The 23,277-nt window shown below is 35.4% G+C and overlaps 1 protein-coding gene across 2 annotated transcripts in view; it reads left to right on the forward strand.

Annotated features, from left to right (window-relative positions):
* SNTG1 (syntrophin gamma 1) overlaps positions 1-23,277 on the forward strand; it is a 158,750-nt gene that overhangs the window by 76,066 nt on the left and 59,407 nt on the right. For both annotated transcript variants that reach the window (XM_051611904.1, XM_051611905.1), the window contains exon 11: positions 10,389-10,427. In XM_051611904.1, coding sequence (XP_051467864.1) covers positions 10,389-10,427 — 39 coding nt within the window. The remainder of the gene's footprint in view (positions 1-10,388; positions 10,428-23,277) is intronic.

Here is a 23,277-nt window from a genome sequence, read left to right on the forward strand (position 1 = left end):
TCCTGAACTTTATATACCATATGACAGCTCTCACTCATGCAGGTATATGTCATTTTTAAATATATTTGATTATTTTTTTTTACCTTTTTTTGTTCTCTTTTGGAAAATTATTTTCTGGCATGATATTTAAGCCATGATAATGCAGTAAAACTCAATAGTTCGTAGTTTTCTTATAGGCAAGTCTGAAATGCACATTACAGAAAAAGTAAACTTTAATTTTACTTATAGTATCCTCAGTGCTTGTCTTAGACATTCTTAATGCCAAGAAATGAGTAATTCATGACATACTGGGGAAAATTCTGTTGATTCTTAATTATTCAAAACTCTTCCTATGTAAGTAGTATGCAGTCATATCCAAGGCAAGAAAAATATACCATTAATTACTACTATGTGAATTTAACTTTATTCTTGTCAAAATTAAAATAGTCCTCCAATGTAGCTCAGTATTTAACACACTTCTTAAAAAATAAAGTCTGAGCTTGAAAATGTATGAGTTTCTGCAAAAAAGTGTGCCCTATCCTTTTTGGTAATTTGGCATTTTCTGCTCCTTGGCCTCCTTTCAGCCATAGTCCCACAGATACACAACTCCTTACACTTGCATATGACCATATTCCTCAGTATTTGAGCATTTCTTTTCAGAAATAACAGAAGATACTTGAGAAAACCCATATTTAGGAGGACATTTGCTTAGTGTTTTATAATGAATTCTTAGTTATGAGGTGCAATTGGAGGTAAGTAGGAGAAATTGCATTCTTTAAGAGGGAATGAAATTTAAGACTTTTCAAGCTAGTGGCTCAGCAGCTTGTTAAGAAAGAGCAGGTTTAGGGGAGTCTGGGCTTTCCTACTTAAGGCAAGCAGAAGCTTTATTCCAACAGAGTTTCTCACTGAAATCCAGCTCAGAGCATAACTGAATGTAGTGCTAGTCTGTGATTAATCTGAATGCAGAATACAGTGATCCCCATTGAGTATAATGAGGAGGCACCAGAAGTATTTTAAAGTGTGAGGACCTGACCTTTAAATATAAAATTACTGCAAAGTAATTTTGTAGTGTTCAAAATGAAATTTAAAATTATTATACTATTGAATGGTGAGCTTTCTGCAGCAACAAGTACTGAAAACCTAATCTTTTTATACCTATCTCACAGTGACATAAGAAAATATTGATATTTTCTTTTGGGATCAAATTTAGTAATTGTGTTAATACCAAGGTTATTATCATGTGAACCTAAAGTCTCAACAGCTATTTCATATTATGTCAACCAAATTATTTAAGTAATGTAATACCAGATGATTTTTTTAGCTTCCTCACAAGCAGTTTGTTAGCTGGTGCTGTCAACCAAATTGCAGCATAAATATTGCTGCTCTTCCTGAGAGCTCCACGAGAATAAAATTATGTAATTCTTTAGACAGAAAAAGATAAATTTGATGCAGTACAGCAAAGATTAAGTGTTCCTATAATTTAATGGTCAATCCACTCAAAGTAAAGTAAACAAACTTGGGTTGGTTTTAGGGTGGTGGAAGATAAAATACTTGTAAAGACTACAGAAAGCCTCTTTAGCTTTGTTGCCTTAGGTGAAGGTTTTTGTCTATGGCACTGTCAACTGGCTAAGTTATTGAACTTTGCCAGCAGGAATTATTTTAGAAACAGGTACCCTGTGGTGTAAGAATTAAATGTATTTTTAAAATCACTGGCTACATTTCTAGAAGGCATTAGACTCTGTTGAGAGTATTGATTGTCTCATGTGTTATGTATAATTGTGTAAAATTCCCCATTTCTCCTGCCATTTTACTACCCCCTTTGTCTTATTAAATGCCAAAGTGTGAACTGCAAATGTTATTATGTCTGCCAAAGTGAAGTGTCCTGAAATAATGAAAACCTTGGCAAACTGTGAACTCTTCATGGACAAGGTCAGAAGCCTGCTGATAGACTAAGAGTGTAGGAGTAGAATAGGTTCACCTGCAGTCTTCAACAAACTGACTGTCATTCTGTTTCAGCCAAGTCAGAGTGAAAAGACTGGGTAGTCAAGAGGGACTTAAAAGGCAAGGAGCCATGTGACTGACTAAAGAAGTACCTCAAAAGCTTTGAATGGGAATTTTAGGGGGATTGAAAACAAGGAAAGTCATGAGCTTCAACAAATATATAATATACAGAACAAAGTGATGATGAGAATATAAAATCAGTTACGTGGGTTTTTTTCTTCCAGCACCTGCTAGTGGTAGATGTGGAAACTTTAGATGGGAATGAAAACTATAGATGTGTAAATCCAAATTTTAAACTGAATCTCTAGGAGTTCCAATTTGCATTTCCCTTCCCAAAGAAGGCTGAGGAGGGAGGAAAATGCCTCATTTGGACCGTATGTGTTAGAGAAATCTCTTAAGAAGTAGGTAGAGAAATTACATGAGAACACATTAAGACTGAGTTAAATCTGGAATTGAAGGGTGTGGATAAGATAATTGGGAACAAGCCAGGTAGTTCCGCAACAGCACCTACTGTGAGTGTGGAAAACAAAGTTTCTACTTGCAGGTCTTCTTCATAAGGAAATGGTCAGTTCTCAGGCAGCGATGCATTGCAGTGCTGCCCACAGCAACCAAACTTTCAAGCCTAATGACAGAGTGGAGAAAAAATAAAACGAAAACCTGGCAGGCTGGAAAAGCTGTGAGATTAATGATCAGTCTTCCCGTGAGGAAGAGATGTATTGGTCATGGGTGACTCACTCCTGTGTATGATGAAAAACTGAGTCTAGTGACTGGAGCTAACATTGTGGGAAACATTCTTTCTCCCAGGAGCCCAAATCTGAAGGATGCTGCCAAAGCCATCTATCCAAATGACTTTTAACTGGAACTGCTCATTCATGTTGGCATGTCTGATTTCAGTGTGACTCTAAGCAGACAACAAGTAACTACAAGTCTTTTGGAGAAAGGTGGAGTGGGTCAGCCCTATTGTAATGTGCTACTCAATCCTCCTGGTAATGCAGAACAAATGTGTCCTAGGAATGCTCATTTAGAGAAGCAGTGTCACCAAAGAAGACTTTGCCTTCTTTGACAATAGGACAAACTTGAAAAGATATACAGACTGAAATGGAACTGCTTAGTCTGAAGAAAAGCATAATGTTTGAAATTTAGAAAAGCTACAGAAAGAGCAAGCAGTTACGTCTTTGTGATGGATTACATGACATGGGCTTAAGCTGCAAGCACAAAAAGTGTTTAGATACAAGAGAAATGTTTAATGCTAAGTAGAGCTGTACTTGCTAATAGATTGACTCATAAGACATTGAGCATGCCATCATGGCAGGACTATACGAATGGGTTGGGCAAAAAGCTTTGATCTATTGAGTTGCTTTTCAGTCATACGTTATTGAGAAATAGGGTGGAATTTTGACAAATACTTCCTTGAATGTTGGTAATTCAGAAAAAAATACTAAAATATGTATTGTTCAGGCCTCTGATATTTTATAGAGTCTAGTATTTTGAGCTATAGAAGATATGAAAGGTTTATACTTAAAGTATTTTGAATACGAGTGCCTTAGCATTCATAATTTTTAAACGATTAGATAGGGGAATGTGGATTAATTATATTTCAGATGCAAGTCCTTGATATCTGCAAAGGAAGACTGGATTGATAATTGCTAGATACGCTACATCTTTACTCAGGAATTTATGTGCTTAACCAAAAGTAAAATGGATTTGAATACCTATGAAATACTCAAATGGATTTCCATTGCAAACTGTTTTTCTTTGGTGGATAGTAAAATTGTTTTAAATTGCAGATGAAAGAGGTACTCAAGAGGAATATATTTCACTGTTTTGTGAGCAGATGTTTTACTGATTATGTACACCAGCTTTTTTATCCTTAGTGTGATTGATACTGCAGTAATCATACTCCAATACTATTATGATATAAACTACAATTATCCAGTTGCATTTCATTATCTGAAGAATGTGACTTGTATATCCTTCTGGGTAATTTTTTTTTTCATACTCTTTCAATTCTTATTGTTCACAGTCTTTCTAGTAAATCTTCAGTAGAGAGACATATGTTTCTCACTTTCAGATGAGACCGTAATAGCCTTTTCAGGCACTGGCTTTCAGATGTTACCATTCTCTCTTTAATACTATGCAAGTTGCTGCTGGTATTTTAATTATGGAGATTTGGTGTTGTTAAACTGTGTTGCTTGTAACACAAGTACCTTCACTAAAGAAGCAAAACAGCAATATTATCATTAAGGTAACGTCCAAATTCAGGAATCCGTGTTAAATGTTGTGGGGTTAATTGAAATAATTAATCTATTAAGTGATTTATTTATTTATAGTGATTATTTATTTATTTATTTAAGTAATTGCAGTACTATTGGAACATCACAGATGTGTGAAGAATAGGTTGTATTTAGGGATCCCACTATACTTTCATCTGTTAGGCACAAATCTGTATTTCTTTGTACTATCCATCTGTTACTGGTGTGCTGGTAGTGTTCAGTGCATCAGTGAATCCTTTGGAGTGAGAAAGCAAATGAAGTTTGATGATCTGCAGGTGTGCAGTCATAGTTGAGGTAGCCTCTTATCCTTCAGTAGGGCTCTTACATGCCATAAATTAATCATAACTCTCAATATACACATATTTTCTTTCCATACCTCTGTTCAAGACCTCTGTTAGTTATTATTTTTATTCAACTGATTTGTTGTTTTAGGAGCATTCCTGAGTCTTACTGGACATGCTTTATTGTCTCCAAAAGTATTTATCAAATATCTTAGAATCATAGAGCGGTTTGGGTTGAAAGGGACTTTAAAGATCATCTAGTTGCAACTCCCCTGTCATGGGCAGAGACATCTCCCACTAGACCAGGTTGATCAGAGCCCAGTCTGGCCTTGAACACTTCCAGGGTGGGGGCATCCACAGCTTCTCTGGGTGGCCTGTGTCAGTATTTCACCACCCACACAGTCAAGAATTTCTTCCAAAATTCGAGTCTAAATCTACCCTCTCTCAGTTTAAACCATTCCCCTCTTGTCCTATTCCTATACACCCTAGTAAAAGTCCCTCCCCAGCTTTCCTGTAGGCCCCTTTAAGTATTGAAAGGCCACAATAAGGTCCTTCTAGTGTCTTCTCTATGTTGAACAACCTAAACTCTCTCTGCCTGTCTTAGTAGGAGAGGTACTGCAGCCCTCTGATCATCTTTGTGGCCCTCTTCTGGACTTGCTCCAACAGCTCAGTGTCCTTCTTACCTTGGGAGCTCCAGAAATGGACACAGTACTCTAGGTGGAGTCTGATGAGCAGAGCACAGGGAGAGAATCACCTGCTGGCCATGCTGCTTTTGATGCAGTCCAGGACATACTTAGCTTTCTGGGCTGCTAACACACATTGCCAGCTCATATTGAGCTTCTCATCAACCAGCACCCCCACAGTCCTTTTCCTCAGGGCTGCTCTCAAAGCATTCTCCACCCAGCCTGTGTTTGTGCTTCTGTGTACATCTGCGTGTATGGGATGTAACCAAAACATTCAAGCTCTCTGTATAATTGGTACAACTGGCTAACACACACGCAGTCAGTACAAGAGTAGAGTTATTGGAGTGCTTTCCAGATGAGACCTCAAGACTATCTCAGGTGTCTCTTCCTCTGCTTATATGTAGAATTCAAAGGAAAATGTTTAATTTCCAAATGGATTATGATGATCCATGTGAACTTTATATGTTAATACTGAAGCATCTGGTCCTGTTTCTGGCAATAGAAAAGTATAGCTCTATTTTCCTTTGTCTTTCCAGCCAGCTTCTACTTCAGGACTTCTTCATTCAGCTGATAAGGGACTTGCTGAATTGTGCCTACTGTGTATTAATTGCCTATACGATCTTTTTTTGTAATTTTTTACTTCTAAGAGAGATTTTATAACATTTATTATGTAAGTTGAAACATATATAATCTTTTTCTCACTTTAGTTCTCATCTAGAAATGATACGGAGAATGATTCAGCCTACAGGGCTCTATAGGAATAGACTCTAAAAGAGGTCATATTTATGCTTATGTGTTAGTGTTGTTTGAAGCCTCTCCTCTAAATAAATGTTCACGTATTCTGTTTTCAGATATATGATGCTTCTATTAATTTTTTTTAAGAACTGGAGAAAGCTGGAATCAGTGCTGTTATCTCTAGATCATAATGCCATTAAGAGTCCTTGGGGAGGTATGTGCTCATTGAAAGACACATTTCCTCATAATCTTGTGCGGATCCTGTGATTACATTTCAATAGCAAATTTCATTAAAATAAATAGGTAAAAATAGGTCAAATAAACCCCTAATAAGTAGTGGTTTTGAGATCACACTTTAAAATCCTCTTATGCAATCTGAGAGTAATTACTATAGTGTGATTTGCTCAAAGAAGGTCTGAAATAGTAGCTCTCAGAGGAGTGAACAATTTAGTTCAGTTTCAACTAAATGAGAAAGTTTAAAATCCATCTTTTGTGATCTTAATCAGCTGCATTCCAGCAAAGGGCAACACTAAAATGGTAAAATGCACACAAAATTATTGTAGTATGGAAGGGTATTCTTCTGGATTACATCTTCTCTGGTATGAAGACAGTTAAATAAAATTAAATTAAATAATAATAAAAAAAAACCCTAAACAACCAAATGTTGCAATTGTTGTGCACACCTGAAGTCAAAGCCTTCTCATCTGCTCACTCTGCTGAGGAGTGATGTGGTCTATGTTCTTATTTGTTGCTTTTGCAGAGCAGATGCAAACATTACTGTGAAAACTATCCATCTGTGGCAGCAACATCTAAGTGCACAAAATTTACTGTATTTGGCCATGGTGCATTCTTCACCATGTCTCACTTTGTATCATAGAATCATAGAATCATAGAATCCTAGGGGTTGGAAGGGACCTCGAAAGATCATCTAGTCCAACCCCCCCTGCCAGAGCAGGGTCACCTAGAGTACATCACACAGGAATGCGTCCAGGCGGGTCTTGAATGTCTCCAGTGAAGAAGACTCCACAACCTCCCTGGGCAGCCTGTTCCAGTGCTCTGTCACTCACAGTAAAAAAATTTTTTCTGATATTCACCTTGAACCTCCTATGCTCCAATTTACACCCATTACCCCTTGTCCTATCACTGGTCATCACTGAGAAGAGCCTAACTCCGTCTCCCTGACACTCACCCCTTACATATTTGTAAACATTGATGAGGTCACCCCTCAGCCTCCTTTTCTCCAAGCTAAAGAGACCCAGCTCCCTCAACGTTTCCTCATAAGGGAGATGTTCCACTCCCTTAATCATCTTAGTAGCTCTGCGCTGGACTCTTTCCAGCAGTTGCCTGTCCTTGAAGTGAGGGGCCCAGAACTGGACACAAGACTCCAGACGCGGCCTCACCAATGCAGAATCATCTCCCTGTTGAGTATTTTTTGTAGCTATGTCCTAGCATATTTAGCCAGTGGAATTTTTGGAACATATCTAGTTGCATGTTTGTACCCTTATCTCAATCGATTATGCTTCAAACCATTTTTCTAAGGTAGATTCTGCTAAAATCTATTCTTCCATTATTATTGTCTCTTATCAACATCACGTCTGTTTACTAGTCAGATACAACATACTGCAGAGACCTTATTTTTACCCTTTCTTTCTCCTTCCATGTCTAAGTGATCTTCAAATCCCAAAGTACTTCCTCTATAGCATTGTTAGACCTTTTTTTCCTAATCTGAATTCAAGGAAGTTGACCCAGAATACAATTTCACCCCTCAGCACCTGTTTTTCTGAACATGAAGTAGAAGCAGTTAGTTCTTGCTAGCTTCACTTCAGCTTTCATAATACTTTCTGCTTTCAGAATATATATTTGTCTACTCGTCTCTCCATTTGTCTTCTGTTATGCCACTCTTGAGGTTTTATCACTCTGGGTAAACACATCTTTCTTAAGAATGTTCTCAGAGCACCTGCCTTTCTTTCTTCCTGTAGTATCTGCCAATGTGTTTTAAAATATTATGTGCTTATTTGTTTGCAGTATATTAGATTGGTGTCTTCTAATGAAAACAAATGTTATTCATTTACATCAATTGCATAGTGTTGTGAGCTGTGGTTGTGCTTAATAAATAATAGTATTACAATAAATTCAGTAACTTTATGGAAGACTGAAGGAATATTTCTCTTAGATTTTGATTCTTAATGATTGGTGGATCTGGATCACCTGTAGGTTAAATTTTACTCAGCGTATTTTGTAACATGCCAGGAAGAAAAATATTGGCTAAGGTTTTTATTTCTGTATTTTCAAGACAGTGTGTCTGATAATTTTAAAAACCAGTTATTTCTGCTGCCTAATTTCAGAATTTCTTTGGGTTTTATGTAACATCCAATATTTATGCATGTGAATGATAAAAATCTAGAGTGTTCCTAAAAGTAATTAACAATTTTTAGTTCCTGGTAGAACTGAACGTCTGCAATGCTGTTTGCAAACATAATTAACAGTAGTACATTTCAAGAAATCATCATCACATTATATGAAAGATAAACATGTTTAGTTAATTCACCAAAGTAACAACAGTTAAAACAATCATGCAAAGTATGTGCTTAGATTTTACTTTTTAAATTATCTGGAAATTTGTGAATGAGAAAATGATGTTTGGATCATGTGTTAACATTTCCTAGGAACATTTAAAACTACACAAGACTCCTAATGTACTTAATTTTTGTTAAAAAATCTAATCTCTCTATACAAAGTAAACAAAAATACAATCAGAGTATTTATTATGTAACTGTGACTTGCCCCTAAATAGATGTTTTCAATATCTTGTTTAGAATGGTACAATCTTTTTCTTGATGATATTCTTTCAGAACATAATTTTTTCCCTGCATTGGCTGTAATCTTTGATTAAACTAGAAGGCAATACAACATTTTGACAGGTGTTTTGATAGTATCTACTAACACAAACAGGGATTTATCATGCTGGAATATTTTGTGTCAGATTTAGGAATAAATCCCAAAAGTCTTGAAATCTCTGTTTTTCTGTAAAAACTGTATGGTTTTCATCCACCTTTTCTTTCAAGAAATCATGTAAGATATCTGGTATCTTGTAAAGTGTGAATTCTTATTTTAAATATTGCCCACCAACTGTCTTAGCTCCACTGATGCTTCCCCTTAATGTTGACAAAAGGAGGAAACTGAGACTGGTGTACATGCAAGAAAGGAGGGTGGATATGGTCTTTTGACACTTTTGATTCAGAATATATTTGAAAACCAACTGAAATTGCTTGCCAGTGTGTTCTTGACATTGAGAATTATCCTTTGATAATGAAACTATAGGATGTCAGTGACAGACTTACAGACTTTCTTAGTATTTGCATGAAGAATGCAAAAAGGTTAACACTGCAGCAAACAGTCTGTTTTTAAAGCCTTCAAAATACAGTGCCACTCACATCTCAGCATGTAGTTGTTTAGAGATAACATTGTAAACATTGAAGGAAATTCAGTGGTGATTCTGCTTTTCTTCTAAAAATATGTCATAACTTTGTTAAGTGTAAATGTTACACTGGTTTCAGGGCCTGTCTACAATGTTTTTAATTTAAAGGTGGTTTACTTGTTTACCAACAGCTACAAAAACAATTGAGAAAAGTTGATGTAAGAGAACAAAAAATAAATTCTGTGTATTAAGTATCTGCCATGAATGTACATGGTAGACTTACTAGGTTTGCTCAGAAGCTTTCAGGGCTTACGCTTAAAATGAAAAAAGCCCACATTTATTAGTTGAAGGAATGGGTATGTCCTACACTTACTTCTCCTCGTATTGGACATTTTTGTGTCAAAAAGATGGCAATGCTTATTTAGATGGAGTCAATCTGTAGGGCTAAATACAAACTCTGCATGAATCAGGGGTTTCAGGCTCATTTTGTCTTTATGTGGGGATATTGTAGAACATTTTAAGAAAAATAATTTTTTGAACTATTATCAAAGCAGATATAGCACAGTTGATTTTGCACCTAAGAATCTAAGGGAAGTGTAAGGGGTGTTTCAAAGGCTATTCCAGTCCAATTTTCCATCATTTTCTAAGGAAAGAATTTTTTTTAAAGCTTGGTGACTTTGGTGGATGGAAAAAATTGTTCCGAACTACTTATATAGTTAAATACTCAAGTTTAAATTATAGGTTCTAATCAGAAAGAAAGCAAAAGATGTAGAGCTGTAGATTTCAGAAAAAAAAATTCTCTAACCTGAACAGCAGAAAGAAACCCACAAAGCAAAACAAAAGTGACTGCAGAAATGTCTGATATTCATGTGAGCTTGTCAAAGATTTTTTTATTATTATTTTTTTTTAATACACATCATTTAGAAAGGAGGTCTGATATATGGCTCTAAAATCTAATGTTTTAATTTTTTTGTTCTAGTGACCTGGTATTAATCTATTTCTTTATTAATTTTTATAGATTAAAAAAATCAACAGGAATTTTCCCGTAAACCAGCAGGTAAGAAAAGGAAAATTTGAGCTTTTTTCTTTTATAATTCTCATTTCAACTGTATGTAATTATGTGGTAGCTGTGCATTATTCTAGATCAGGAATTCTTGGTAGATTTTCTTCAGAGAGTACCTTGCTAACTTGAAGCAGGTATTTTTTTCTAAGTTCAAAGGGAGCTGGAATTTTTGGTCAAAGATTATGCCAAATATTTTCAAACAAATTATGTTTAATGCATAAATATACATATATACACATATATATACACATAACTTTCCTTTGGATTGTATCTTACCCACTTCATTATCAAGCAGGGAATAGGATTGTTATTCTTTACAGAATTACTCAGTATTCATCAATGTTCTTATAAAATTCTAAAAATGTATGTATTCTATTGTCCAAATGAAAGGATAAAAAACAATACTTGCCCAAAGTTATGGAGCAGGCCTGTGGCAGAATTTAGAACAACTTGAATCGTCTAACTATCTTCAATGCCTTAAAAGAAAAGATGTATGATTAATTGAATAGAAATGGTTTCCTGCAAAATACATCGCAATCACAATTGCTGCTTTTCTCTACAGCTGTGTATCAGGTGATTGGATCCATGGGATGAAGGGACAGATCTTTGTGTCTTGAGAAATCTATTTTCTTTTTTTTTTTTTTTCCTTTTTTTCTTTTTTTTTTCTTTTTTTTTTTTTTACTTTTTAAAGAAGCAAACCTACAGGCTTTGCTTCAATTCTGTAGCAAATGCTAAATGATACAATTCTGAGGCTCAAACTGCTAGAGACCATAGTCATAGCCACACCTCTTGAAAAGGATCAGGATATATTTTAGAAAACTACTTATATAAGGCATCAATAAAAATATTAGGGGTTAACCTCAGTACACTGTAACGTGCTCAAAGATTTATTTGGAATCAAATCTGTTCCCGTGCTACAGTAATGCAATTGAGTGTTCTATGGCATAGCACAGCAACAGTTGAAAATGTGACCATTTTGCAGTGGATATACATCATAAGGTACATGTCTAGAAAATTAAAACAGCTAATTAAGTATGCATGTGTTGTATGTCACCATTATTACATGGTGGGGATTTCTTTTAAAGAAACTTGTTGAAACAATAAGCAGAGAATATTTTTCATCAGAATGAACAAAAAAGTTCTTGTAGAAGGAGAGAAATATGTGCAGGACTGAGGTATAACTTGAGTTCAAGAGGACAGATCTGAGGAAGAAAAGTACTTTCACCTCCCATACAACACATCTTCAGCCAATTGACATAATTCTCAGTTCCTCTTCCTTCCCTGATCCAAATTATTAATATGGAATAGTAATATAAAATTGTGCTGAGTGTAACTCACAAGGAAAGGGGTATTGTTATTTTAATTGCTGTTTCTTAATGAGAAGCTCCACAAATCATAATAGAGGAATTAAAATAATAATAAATAGTAACTATATGGGCATGCATAACTAAAGTTGGAAGAAATAAAACATACTAAACAATTAGGTTTTTTTGTTTGTTGTTTTTTTTTTACCCTTGTTTATCAGTTCTTTGCCTGCACTGCAATTATTCAGATTTTTAGATACTTTTTGTCTCACTCTTGCCTCTTGAAGTCACAAAAAGGAAGTGCTTTATCACATTCAGCAATTGTAGATAACAGTTGCATGTGGACATTTTCAGTTTCTGTTACACTACTTACTGGCAGTGACAAAGAAAATTTCAAAAGGATGGACAAAATGCCCAGTAAACAAAAATAAGTTAACTGGCTCCATTTTCACTGCTGTGATTTACTCTGACTTATAAGACAACAAAAATACATATAACAGCTATCATACCCTACCACGCTAACATTTTGATTTAGTAATTTCTGTTGTTTTGGAGCTCTTGATATGTGAGGTTAGTAACGAATTTTCTTTTTCATTAGAATTCCAGTGGAAAGCAAAAATAATTTTCTTGGCTTTTCTTGGCTTGAAGAGCTTGTTGGTCATATTATCTGTTAGGACAGCCTGCAATTAATACACTCATCAGCATCAATCACCATATTCCAAAGGAATCACCATGGACCATTTAAAAAAAGTCAGCCAAAAGATCAAACTGAAAAAAAAGAGGCTGATTTGATAGACAGTGAGACTGATAAGGTCTCACTGCCCATCAAATACTGGAAGAGAAAATGGTTTATTGATCTCTGACACCCTGGAATTTTAGGGAACATGCATCTCAAAAGAAACCTCCTTTTGTGTTTACCTTATGTAAAGAAGGTTGCATTTTTTTATTGTGGAAGGAGCTAGGAAATAAAACCTAATTTAAGTTAAATCATGTATTTCTAAGAAGAGTCAGAAAAGACTGCACAATAAGTTTAATTTCTGTCTTCTGATATGCAGTAGATGTTAACACCATATGCAGGGAACAGGCTTTTTTACTTGTTACGTTAACATTAATCCAATTGGGATTTTACTTAGAAATTTTTTCTTACAAAATATTTTACCAAAAATGATAAGGGCAAACTACAAGCTTTTTGTCTGTTAAGGCTGAAAGTGCGTCTATGTCTTCTTGTGTGTCCTGTGCATCTTCTTCAATAAAAAAGCAGTAATAAGACAGACTCTGACACTTTCTTAGTGCCTACAATGAAATGTTTTTAAAGTAACTTTATTGAAAAAACATCTATTGACAAAGATTTTTTCAGTACTATCTTTAATCAGTACGAGTGAAAACCATTTGTATGATGATGTGGCTTTTCATTTCTCACTCAGTGGTAAAATTTCTACAATATAATATATAATTTACCTTTCTTCCCTGTATATCTAAAAGACTAATGGTAGAAACTGATAAATTTCACATTTTAGCCTTTTCTCTCAAATATCCTTGGTTTTGTTTTGCTATATATCCAGTTACTAAGGGGATTAATGGCTTTGTCCCATTTAGGTACTACTAGCATCTAAAATGCATGTGAAGGTTTTGATTTTACACCTTTGTCTATCTGAGCAAAACTTTCTATAGAAAAAGCATACTTAATTTAACTTAACAAATGCCCATTGATTATTTGTTTTGTGGGGTTTTTTTATGAGCACTAGCAGGGTAATTGAAGTTTATTTTCACTTGGAATTTATATATATATACATACATGTAAAAATTAATTTAATATGTATATATGTATCAGTATATGTGTGGATTTAAATTAATTGTTAAAGGTAAAAGAGGTAAGGCAGTTGTCAAACTAGAGTCAAGGAACCAATCGAATTATAATTCTTTTATATATATATTATTGATTTAGAGAAGGAAATACCAGCACTGACAGATCCATTAGCATTACCATGTGGAAACAAATGATCCCACATGGGTGTGGAAGCTACTGCAACTCTGACTGTGTTATCCAAATGTCTCAATGTCTGCAACAAAGTTGAAAAGACAAGATAAAACATTATTAGGAAAGGCCTATTGATTACATACAGTGTAGCAGCTTTACTTTAAGGCAGTAATTGTGAAAGTATGTTTGTCTGAGAAATTGTTAAAAAGATAAGAAATATATTGAAATTTAAACATTCAAATATTATGAGAATTGATAAAGTGGTAATTATGTGAACAGCATGAGACAATAAGAAGTTCTGAGAATGGTGTTAACATGTTTAATAGCAGTGGGAAGTTGATCCAAAAAGTGATGGAAAAGGACCACACAGGCAAAATGTTGAAGAAGATTGTGGGAAAACAGGAAAATAGAGTTCCCCCGTCTGAGCTGACAATGATGAAAAGAACATTTAAAGGTGGTAAAAAATTATAAAATTGGCAATATCTTTGAATCAACTTGTTTTCCTGTATTGGTACTATATGCATGGACTACGTATAGTACCATCTAAGAGAAAACCAGCAAGTAGTTGAGAAAAAAATAAATTGATACTGAAAAGATAATATGTTTTTTAAATATACACTGAAAGTACTATATCATAGACAAAATTTCCATAAATCCAGAGGAAAAATTATAAAGATCTCATAGCAGAGAGGCATGAAGAATAAAATATTTAAAGGCTTCAGCCAGAGCCTTCTCTATTTGAGTAGTCAACATGGGAGAGGAAACACAGGCATGTTTTCTTTTTCTTGGACCTCATCACTGCTATTCAGCTGTTGCACTGAGTTCAGTAAATGTCAGTTCCTGCAAGAGCCATCATTAGGTTGGTGAGTTCTGAAATATGGCATCAACTTCCCTGCTTTCCAAAAAACAGGAAAATACCCTGTGTCAATAAAACATGGTGGTAAATTGACAACAAGGACTGCCCATTGATTTTCCGTTCACTATCTTTACGTTAGCCACCATGAGTTTGTGGATGTGCTGACCTCAGCTGAAAATCAACTTGATAGCACCTAGGGATATCAGTATTGAGAGTCTTTCTTACAAAATCTTCTGATCCCTCTGACGGTGGGAAGCCAAATGTGTCTGGAGATTTTACTACACATTATAACCCTCATACGCTATTTGGGTTTTATTGGCATTTGACTTTTACTGATTGCCATGCCAGGAAGATGAGTTGTTTGCATCTGGTTTAGGTACATAATGGAATTCAAGGTTTAGATCTATATCTTAGCATGGCTTTTAGTTCGCCTCCTCCTGTCCCTGCAATACTATGTTTATTAAATTTATGTTTATTAAATTGCAATCGGAAAAGTTGTAGCTTTCTCATTGCACTTGTAACTTATTTTACTCAACAAGCTAGTTGCCAGGGAGCTGATTTTCCATTTTATTGGATTATAGTTATGTCCACATGCATGTTTACAAATGCAAGGGCATGTAGCAATAGGGCAAGAGTTAATGGTTTCAAAATTATAAGGAGTAGATTTAGATTAGAATTTAGGGAGAAATTATTCACTCTGAGGGTGGTGAGACACTGGAACAGGTTGCCCAGAGGTTGGGGCTGCTTTCTTCCTGGAAGTGTTCAAGGTCATGTTGGATGAGACTTTGAGCAACCTTTTCTAGTGGGAGGTGTCCCCACCTATGGCAGGGGGGTTGGAATTAGGTGATCTTTAAGGCCCCTTCCAACCCAAACCATTCTCTGATTACATGAATAAATAGCATCTTACTGCTCTGACAGAAGTCGTCTCAAGGTTTCAATGAAACAGAGATTAGAATATCTTGACAGAGCAGTGTCTTTTTCCATACTGTATGCCTCATCTCTGTTAAGAGGAATCCAAAGGCTATAAACCTCTACTTTTCATCAATTCTGAATTCACACAAAAAGGATAATATGGAAGAATGCTGTAATCCATTCTGTTGCACACTATTTCTTCTCTATCCACAATCAGCAAGAGAATTTTTGGAAGATTTGTCTTCTATCTACAGAAGATAAATATTCTTGTTAAATAATTTTAATTTTCATTTTTAAGAATTTTTAGCTGTCCTGTTCAAAGTTAATCATTTATAATGAGAAATATATGAAAGTGAGACAGTGTTTCCATCTCTACACCTACTCAGTTTTAAAACGACATTATGCCATTATGAGCTGATGCCACACTAAGGCAAGAAATATGTAAAATTGTGCATGTTAGATTCTGCAGCACTCAGTTGTCATGAATTCCAGTGTTTTGCAGGCGTATTTGCATTATTGGTAGTGTTCACAAATATACCCGGATATGCCTATTTTCTCTTTCTTTTGATATAATTTAATACTAACAACTACTTGCAGCTGTACTAGATCAGCTATGTAACATCACCTCATATTGTGTCTTAATAGGCTACTGTTCAGCTTGATTCAGCTTGATTATGCAGTGTAGAGCAATCTCATTTAAAATCACTTCTAAAAATTCAGCTCAGTGAGTTTGTTTAATAAAACCTACCTATATAACTGTATAAAGGTGAGTACACACAAATGTCACAGTTGCCTGTCACTCAAGCCAGTGTCCTTTGCTGCAGATATACTGCATCTCTATTACACATCAAAAGTTGAATTGCATTGCTCAGGTGGACTGACAGAACATCTGTTATAGTGATAAACATCTGTATGAAACACAGAACACTCAATTTTTTTATTTTTTTTTTTTTAATTGCAGAATAATAGCCTCCAAGATGACATTTCTCTTGTATTAATGTTTTTAAAGTGGAATGATTAAGCAGGGTGCTTTACTGAGAGGTAACTGTGTCATCAGAGAAAATCAAGTAATTACTCTAGAAGTACATTAAGGACATTGTTTGTATTTCCTCTCCTTAGGATTCAGTGGGGTTTTTTTCAATTTTCCTTTTTTTTTTTTTTTCCTTCCTGATTTTTCATGATTGTTGAATTAACTATTTTTCAATATGCCATTACTCAGACAAGCTATTCTGCAGCTCCTGACTGACAGTTATTGAACTTCCAGGTCCTATGGTACATCTGCTCTATGAACATCTGTTGTCGCAGTAAGAATTTGATCAGGTTTTTTTTGAAGGAAAATCTCTAGAATGAAGCTTCTATTGTTAAATGTTTATAGAAACACAGAGGGGGAGCTGAGCTCTTGCTGTTAAATTAAACAGAAGTGCACGACAGGGTGTAAATTATGCTGTGCTAAATCTCCACGTTGTATTGTCAGCCATCTATGGCCCTCAGCATGGATTATTACCCCATAATATAAACCCTTGAAAGGCTTATACTGCTTATTAATATTTGATTGAGGTCTCTGTAAAATAAAATGAATATATATCTTTATTAAAATGTGTGTTTGGTAGACATTAAATATTTTTCCCTGAGCAGATTTTTAATTGTTTTAGGTGCATCTGAGGCACTCTCTATTATAAAAACTACACTTCCTGTAGCCAATAAAGGATTTTTCTTCCCTTTATATTGCAGCCCAGAGTGGCTTTTGAACTACAAGATATAAAGAAGTTTTAGAAGGGCAGTATGCACCACAGATCTTTATTGATTTTAAGCTGAGGAAACTTGCATGTTAACTTTTCAGAGGAAGGTCAGACTACTTTCTGATGACAGTGGATTACCTGATGAGCTAGATAACATGTGTTGTGAATCACTTGATGCAGTTATTAGATAGGAATGCTTGTATCCCAGGGCTACATGCCCTATAGTTCATGAGAGGGTGGAAATCATTTGGATACCCGCTAGAAATTTAGATGATAGAACAGAGTGATCAGATCAAATTCTTATTTAAATCTCAGACTGTAAGTTTCAACCGGTGTATCAAATAATTCCTGCATGTTCAGCAAGTTCATTTTTGCCTCAAGTGTAGTTTTCATTTCATTTACATATTTTTTCCTACTTTACATATAATCTCATTTCTTTTATAATAATAACTCATTAGTGTAACAAGTATTACTTAGCATTTTTTTTTTCTCTGCAATATTAATATGTACTCCCTGAAAATTGCTTTCACCATGGTTAAGTTTTGTTTGATCAAATTTAGTGACCACATCCATCTTAGATGTTTCAACATAGGGATGAATGTACTGTATCCTCTTGTAAAGGCTTAAAAAAGACAGATGAATGCAGGGAGTCTAAATGCCTTGTTCTATTGTTTACATTAAAAGTTAGTGAAATAAACAGACATCTGTCACAACTACATGTTATTAAGTGGAATCCTAAATTGATAAACAAATAAAGAAATGTAACATTTTCTGGTTATGGAAGAAGAGTTACTAGATATTGTATGAATTTTAGTGACATTTCAAGGGTAGATTACAGAGATGACTTACGAATCTACGGGAAAGTGATGTGATGCCTAGCTGTTACCCATTTGGATCCTGGAAAACAGAGAACCATAGGGATAAGATCCAGAGAGGTTTAGGTCTGACAGTAGGAAAAATTTCTTCACTGAAAGGGTTGTCAGATATTGGAACAGACTGACCAGGGAAGTGGTTGGGTCACCATCCCTGGAGGTATTTAAAAAACAAGTAGATGTTGTGCTTAGGGACATGGTTTAGGGGTGGACTTGGCAGTGCTAGGCTAACAGTTGAACTTGATCTTAAAGGTCTTTTCCAGCTGGAACAATTCCATGGTTCCATGATACACAACAGCTCACAGGGACAAGTCTGATAGTCTTTTCTCTTTGTGGTTTAGGGTTCTGAGTCAAGGCTTCATTCATGCTCAGTTGAAAGCTCTGTATACTTCCACAAAGACTCTTTCTAAAACCCTGATGAATGTTCCTGCCTGAAATAAATAGATAGGTAAATAGAGCTGCACACCTCAGCTTTTACATTGATGTTTCATACTCTAAATATGAAAGACACACTATCTCAATATGACACACTGACTTTGTGAGTGCTATAATTGCTAGGTTGTTATCGTAAGGGCTTTCCCTTCAGCTGTTACTTTTTGCAAAAAAAAATTAACATTTTTTAATCAACCTGATAATGCCTGTATGCATCCAGGGTTTTATCAAATAGGACCCCAGTCCCTGCCCCCACCTCATTCCCCCCGAAGATTTAAGCAGAGGAATCATTGCTTCCTGATTTGAAATAAAGCTATTAACATGGAAGAAAACTTGCAGTTCTTCCCAGAAACATAATTCTGTATCTATGATGGGTTCAGACAGTGAGAAACACTAAATTCAAACACCAATCAACATGATTGCTTGTGTTGCATCATTTTATCCCTGTGTTCTGTTTATATGCATGATGTAATTGAACCCTGCTTGAACTCTCTAAACATATTTGGATGTGATATTTTGCCACTTAGCCAAAAACTGGGATATATGACATAAATAGGACAGTGAAAGAGATAACTGCAGCTAAAAGACACATTTTGGGGGGGCAGTTGGATATTTATGATGTCTGAGACTGGAAATATAAGTAAAAAATGTTAAACCAAGAAAGGGTCATTCTTTATTCTAAGATAATAAATTCTTTCATCTTTTTCATATTTTTTTATTGTTGGACAGATTTTTTAGCTACTGTCTAAACAGGCCAACACAACAGGTGGAGAGAAAGCAAATTTCAGCTTAGAAATAGATGTCTTGAGTGATACATGTATTGTACCTCTCTGCTCTCTAACAAGTGCCTGAAAAGTGGTAACAGAGAGGAAGTTAGAAAAGGAGAGAAATTGTCTCACCATATCCACAAAGGTTACGTGTAAACTGTTTTTTTTACATTTAAACTTATAAAGATTAAGTACAGGGATTTTTTCTTTTTAAAATGTATTAGATTAGTCTCAGCTTAAATAATGAATTATTAATATCCCTAGTTCACCAGTTATGAATTTGTTCTGTCTGGCCATATTGGAATTTTCATTGAAGACTGAGACTAGAAATAAGTCTTTGCAATGGTTTATTGTAATGTCTCTTTTATTACATCAAGTGATTGTAAAAGTTCCCAAGAATAACATTAATTTTAGTGTATTAGAATGGAGATGTTGAGTAAGCCTATATACACATTATTCCTTGGGGAACTGTATAATCTAAAAAAATTGAGTCAATGAAGCCTGTACTTTAACTGTAGATCTTCTATTGAATGGACACATGTGACTCAAAAGGCTTAAAAAAAATATTTTTAATTACAGTTTCCTTCAAGAGGAGAGGTAAATAAGCATTTCATTTTTTTCTCATTCACTTATTTTACACCTGTGCAGATCATCGGCCCTTTACATCGTACCATCTGAGAGGAAAAATATTTAATCTCTTGATCTTCTAAGAACAGTGGCTAATCAGAATTCTGTGGACCATAGATGGTCGTTGATCTTCTCCCTTTCATCACAATAATAGTCCATGGTACCGGTGATACAGTTGCCACCTGTATTTCAGAAAACATTTGCTGTGTAAAATAGTGCAAATCAATTCACAATTTATGGGTTACCTACAAATGAAGAAAGAAAAAACCCTGATAAGTGTTAATGAAGATGTTTGAATTAAAATTGACAATAAAATTGAAGGAAAATGTTTTAAGATGTAGTTAAATGCAAATGCAGGAACTTCCCCTATAAATTAATAATACTGGACACTTTTTTGTCCTTATAAACAGCTATAATGTCTGGTATATGTTTGGCACATTAGAGAACTTCCACTTGCAATCATACTATTTTGGGAAACAAAACTTCTGAAATCCATTCTAATTTTTGACATAGCAAATAAAAATTTAACAGTGACAAATAGATAAATTATTGTCATGCACTGATAACTGAAAAAAAAAAAAATATTTATTTAATAAGAATCATAGAATCATAGAATGATTAAGGTTGGAAGGAACCTTAAAGATCATCAGGTTCCAATCTCCCTGCTGTGAGCCAAGACACCTCACGCTAGACCAGGCTGCACAAAGCCTCATCCAACCTGGTCTTGAACACCTCCAGGGTGGGGGCTTCCACAATCTCCCTAGGCAACCTATTCCAGCACCTTACTACCCTCATGGTGAAGGTGAACATTTTCCATGTTGAAATACCTCTCAGTGATGCTGGGCTTAGAACAAAAATAAAAGTCCATCTTAACTTATGAAGAATGATTCTGGAAAATGGTATTGATCTGAAGAGGAAAAAGGACCAGAAGCAGTAGACAGGCAATGCTGTGGCTGGGAACTTCCAACGAAAGTCCAGACATCTGGGTTATTTCTTCTTAAAAACAGGTGTCTACCTGAGGGCTCTTGAGGTGTGTAAGTGCTGAGTGTCCAGAGCCAGTCAATCCAACTGGCATGTTCAGAGTACCTCTAAAAGCCAGCAGGATCAATACGCAACATCATGCAGTTTCCAGCTGCTTTTTTTAAATCAAGAGCCAGGAGTCATGCTGCTTCCTGTTACTTATTTAGCAGTCTACTGTTGATGATACTTGCTTAATGGAAGCAATAGTCACTCATCTCTCCAACCTGTTGCTCCCACAAGCCTGCCCTAATGGCTGTAGGTGAGATAATGTGAGAACCTCTCCTTCTGCTTCAGATGACGTGGACTGCTGCTCAAACCCAACCCCAGACATTGGGAGAATGTGCAAAAAGGAAATAGACCCCTGAGACTATGCACAAAGGCCTTGAAGAAGAGATGCCCTCTGTGAAAGGAGAGACTTCTGGCCAAGTATTAGTTATGAGCTTACATCCATCAATTGTTTGATAAAGTTCCTGTGGGTCACTGTTTGCTCTTCACAGGGCCTTGAACTATTCCATCAGGATCTCTCCTTCAGCCACACAGATGGCACCCACAGCAAAATTTTTTGTTGTCTTCTCTGTGGGTAAAGGAGACTTCCTATCCCTCTGTAGAGCTCTCTGTGGATTCAGAGCCTTGGTATCTAACACTGAATTTAGAGCTTTGTTCAGTAGCCAATCTTAATTTTGGGACAGTTAGATCTTTAATGGGTCATATCGCTCAGTGGTTCATGATGGTGGGACACTTTGCATTTAAAAAAAAAAAAAAAATGGAAGAAAGCTCTGATTTTATTGTAAAATATTTGTTACCCAATACTCTTTAAAGGCTGAGCCTTTATAGTGACTACAAAATCCATGGAAGTAGTGAGATGTCAGAGACAAGTCAGCTATTGTAATAGACATCATCCCATTGTTGATAAATAATTAAGTGCAGCATCAGTTCAATAGATGTTATGAACTCTACTGCTGGCTCCCTGTCAGAGGCCATTGGCATATGATCAGCGAAAGACAGCCTAGTTGCAATCTAAACACAATGTAAATTAAACAGGCTTTATTCTAACAAAGGAAAATACTAGATTCTTGTTAAAAAATAAATTATGAAGAGAAGCATGAAAACAGTATTATGTAGAATATACTGAATGTCATGATCTTGATCTAATCATCCCCTAAGGTTTTTCTCAGCTTCTAGAGGCAGTATTTTAGCAGTAGTTTTCCTTTACCTTGCTGTCTTTCAGAATAGGGCTGCATTCTGGTTCTGTTTCGTAACATAGTCGTATTTTGATCCCACTGTTGGAAAACCAATGTTTACATTGGTTCCATACCAGCCCGACTTCTCCTTCTTTCTTAGTAATAAATTCAGGAAGTTTTTATTTACATCACGAGTGTTATTTTAGCCCTTTACATGCCAGTTTTTCCATTCTGTTTAGAAAGTCAATTGAATTTCAAGTCATTTCAAGATATTTAGCATGTCTATGCTATTATAATCTGACAACTGAGAAAGCACGATAGGATTCATCTTTCATTTCTCAATAGCTGTTTATGAGCAAGTCATACTGTCTTCAGTCACAAGGGTGCCTTACTTGCAAGCAGTCTGTACTGAAGATTTCTTTCCAGAGTGTATTTTAAGGATGAAAGTCTGTAGTGAGAAGTTTGATACAATCCCCATTGAAAAAATGAAGGTAGATATAAAATTGGTAAATTCAGAAAAGCCTGGACAACTACAAATGGATTACGAAATGTGAACTGCTACATTTGGTCTGCACTACTGTGTGTGCCACTGAAGAATAGTGTGGCACTTTAAAACAGTGCTGAAGCTGTTTTGCTAAGAATAGTGAGTCAAGACTATTTGAAAATAGATTCCAAAACAGATATGAGTAATTTGAGATGAAAGACTCACAGAGCAACAGAATTATTTAGATTGGATGAGTTGTTGTAGGTCATCTGGTCAAAACCCTGCTCAGAGAACGGCTAGCATAAATCAAGTTGCTTAGAACTTTGCACAGTCAAGTTCTGAATATACTTAAGAATGGAGTTTTCATAACAACTCTAAGAAAACTAATTCAAAATTTTCTGTGTTCTGTAACTACCAAAAGACATCAGAGGTCCTTTGATATATAATTTCTTTGCCATAATGCCATAAGGTAGTGAATAAATCTCTTCCTGTAGATCTAGCAAGGTGTATGCTCTGGATTTCTGTTGCAGAATATTTATTTATTTGCTTTTATAAAAATAGTTTATTTTTTAGACTATTGTGATTGAAAGTTCAAACTCTGAAGGCAGGTGAAAGAGAAAAGCAGTGGCACAAAATGTTACCTCTGTTTAACTGTAGTGGAATATGAACCCT

The sequence above is a fragment of the Apus apus genome, chromosome 2 (genome assembly GCF_020740795.1).
Source record: "Apus apus isolate bApuApu2 chromosome 2, bApuApu2.pri.cur, whole genome shotgun sequence".
In the NCBI taxonomy this organism is placed as follows: Eukaryota; Metazoa; Chordata; class Aves; order Apodiformes; family Apodidae; genus Apus; species Apus apus.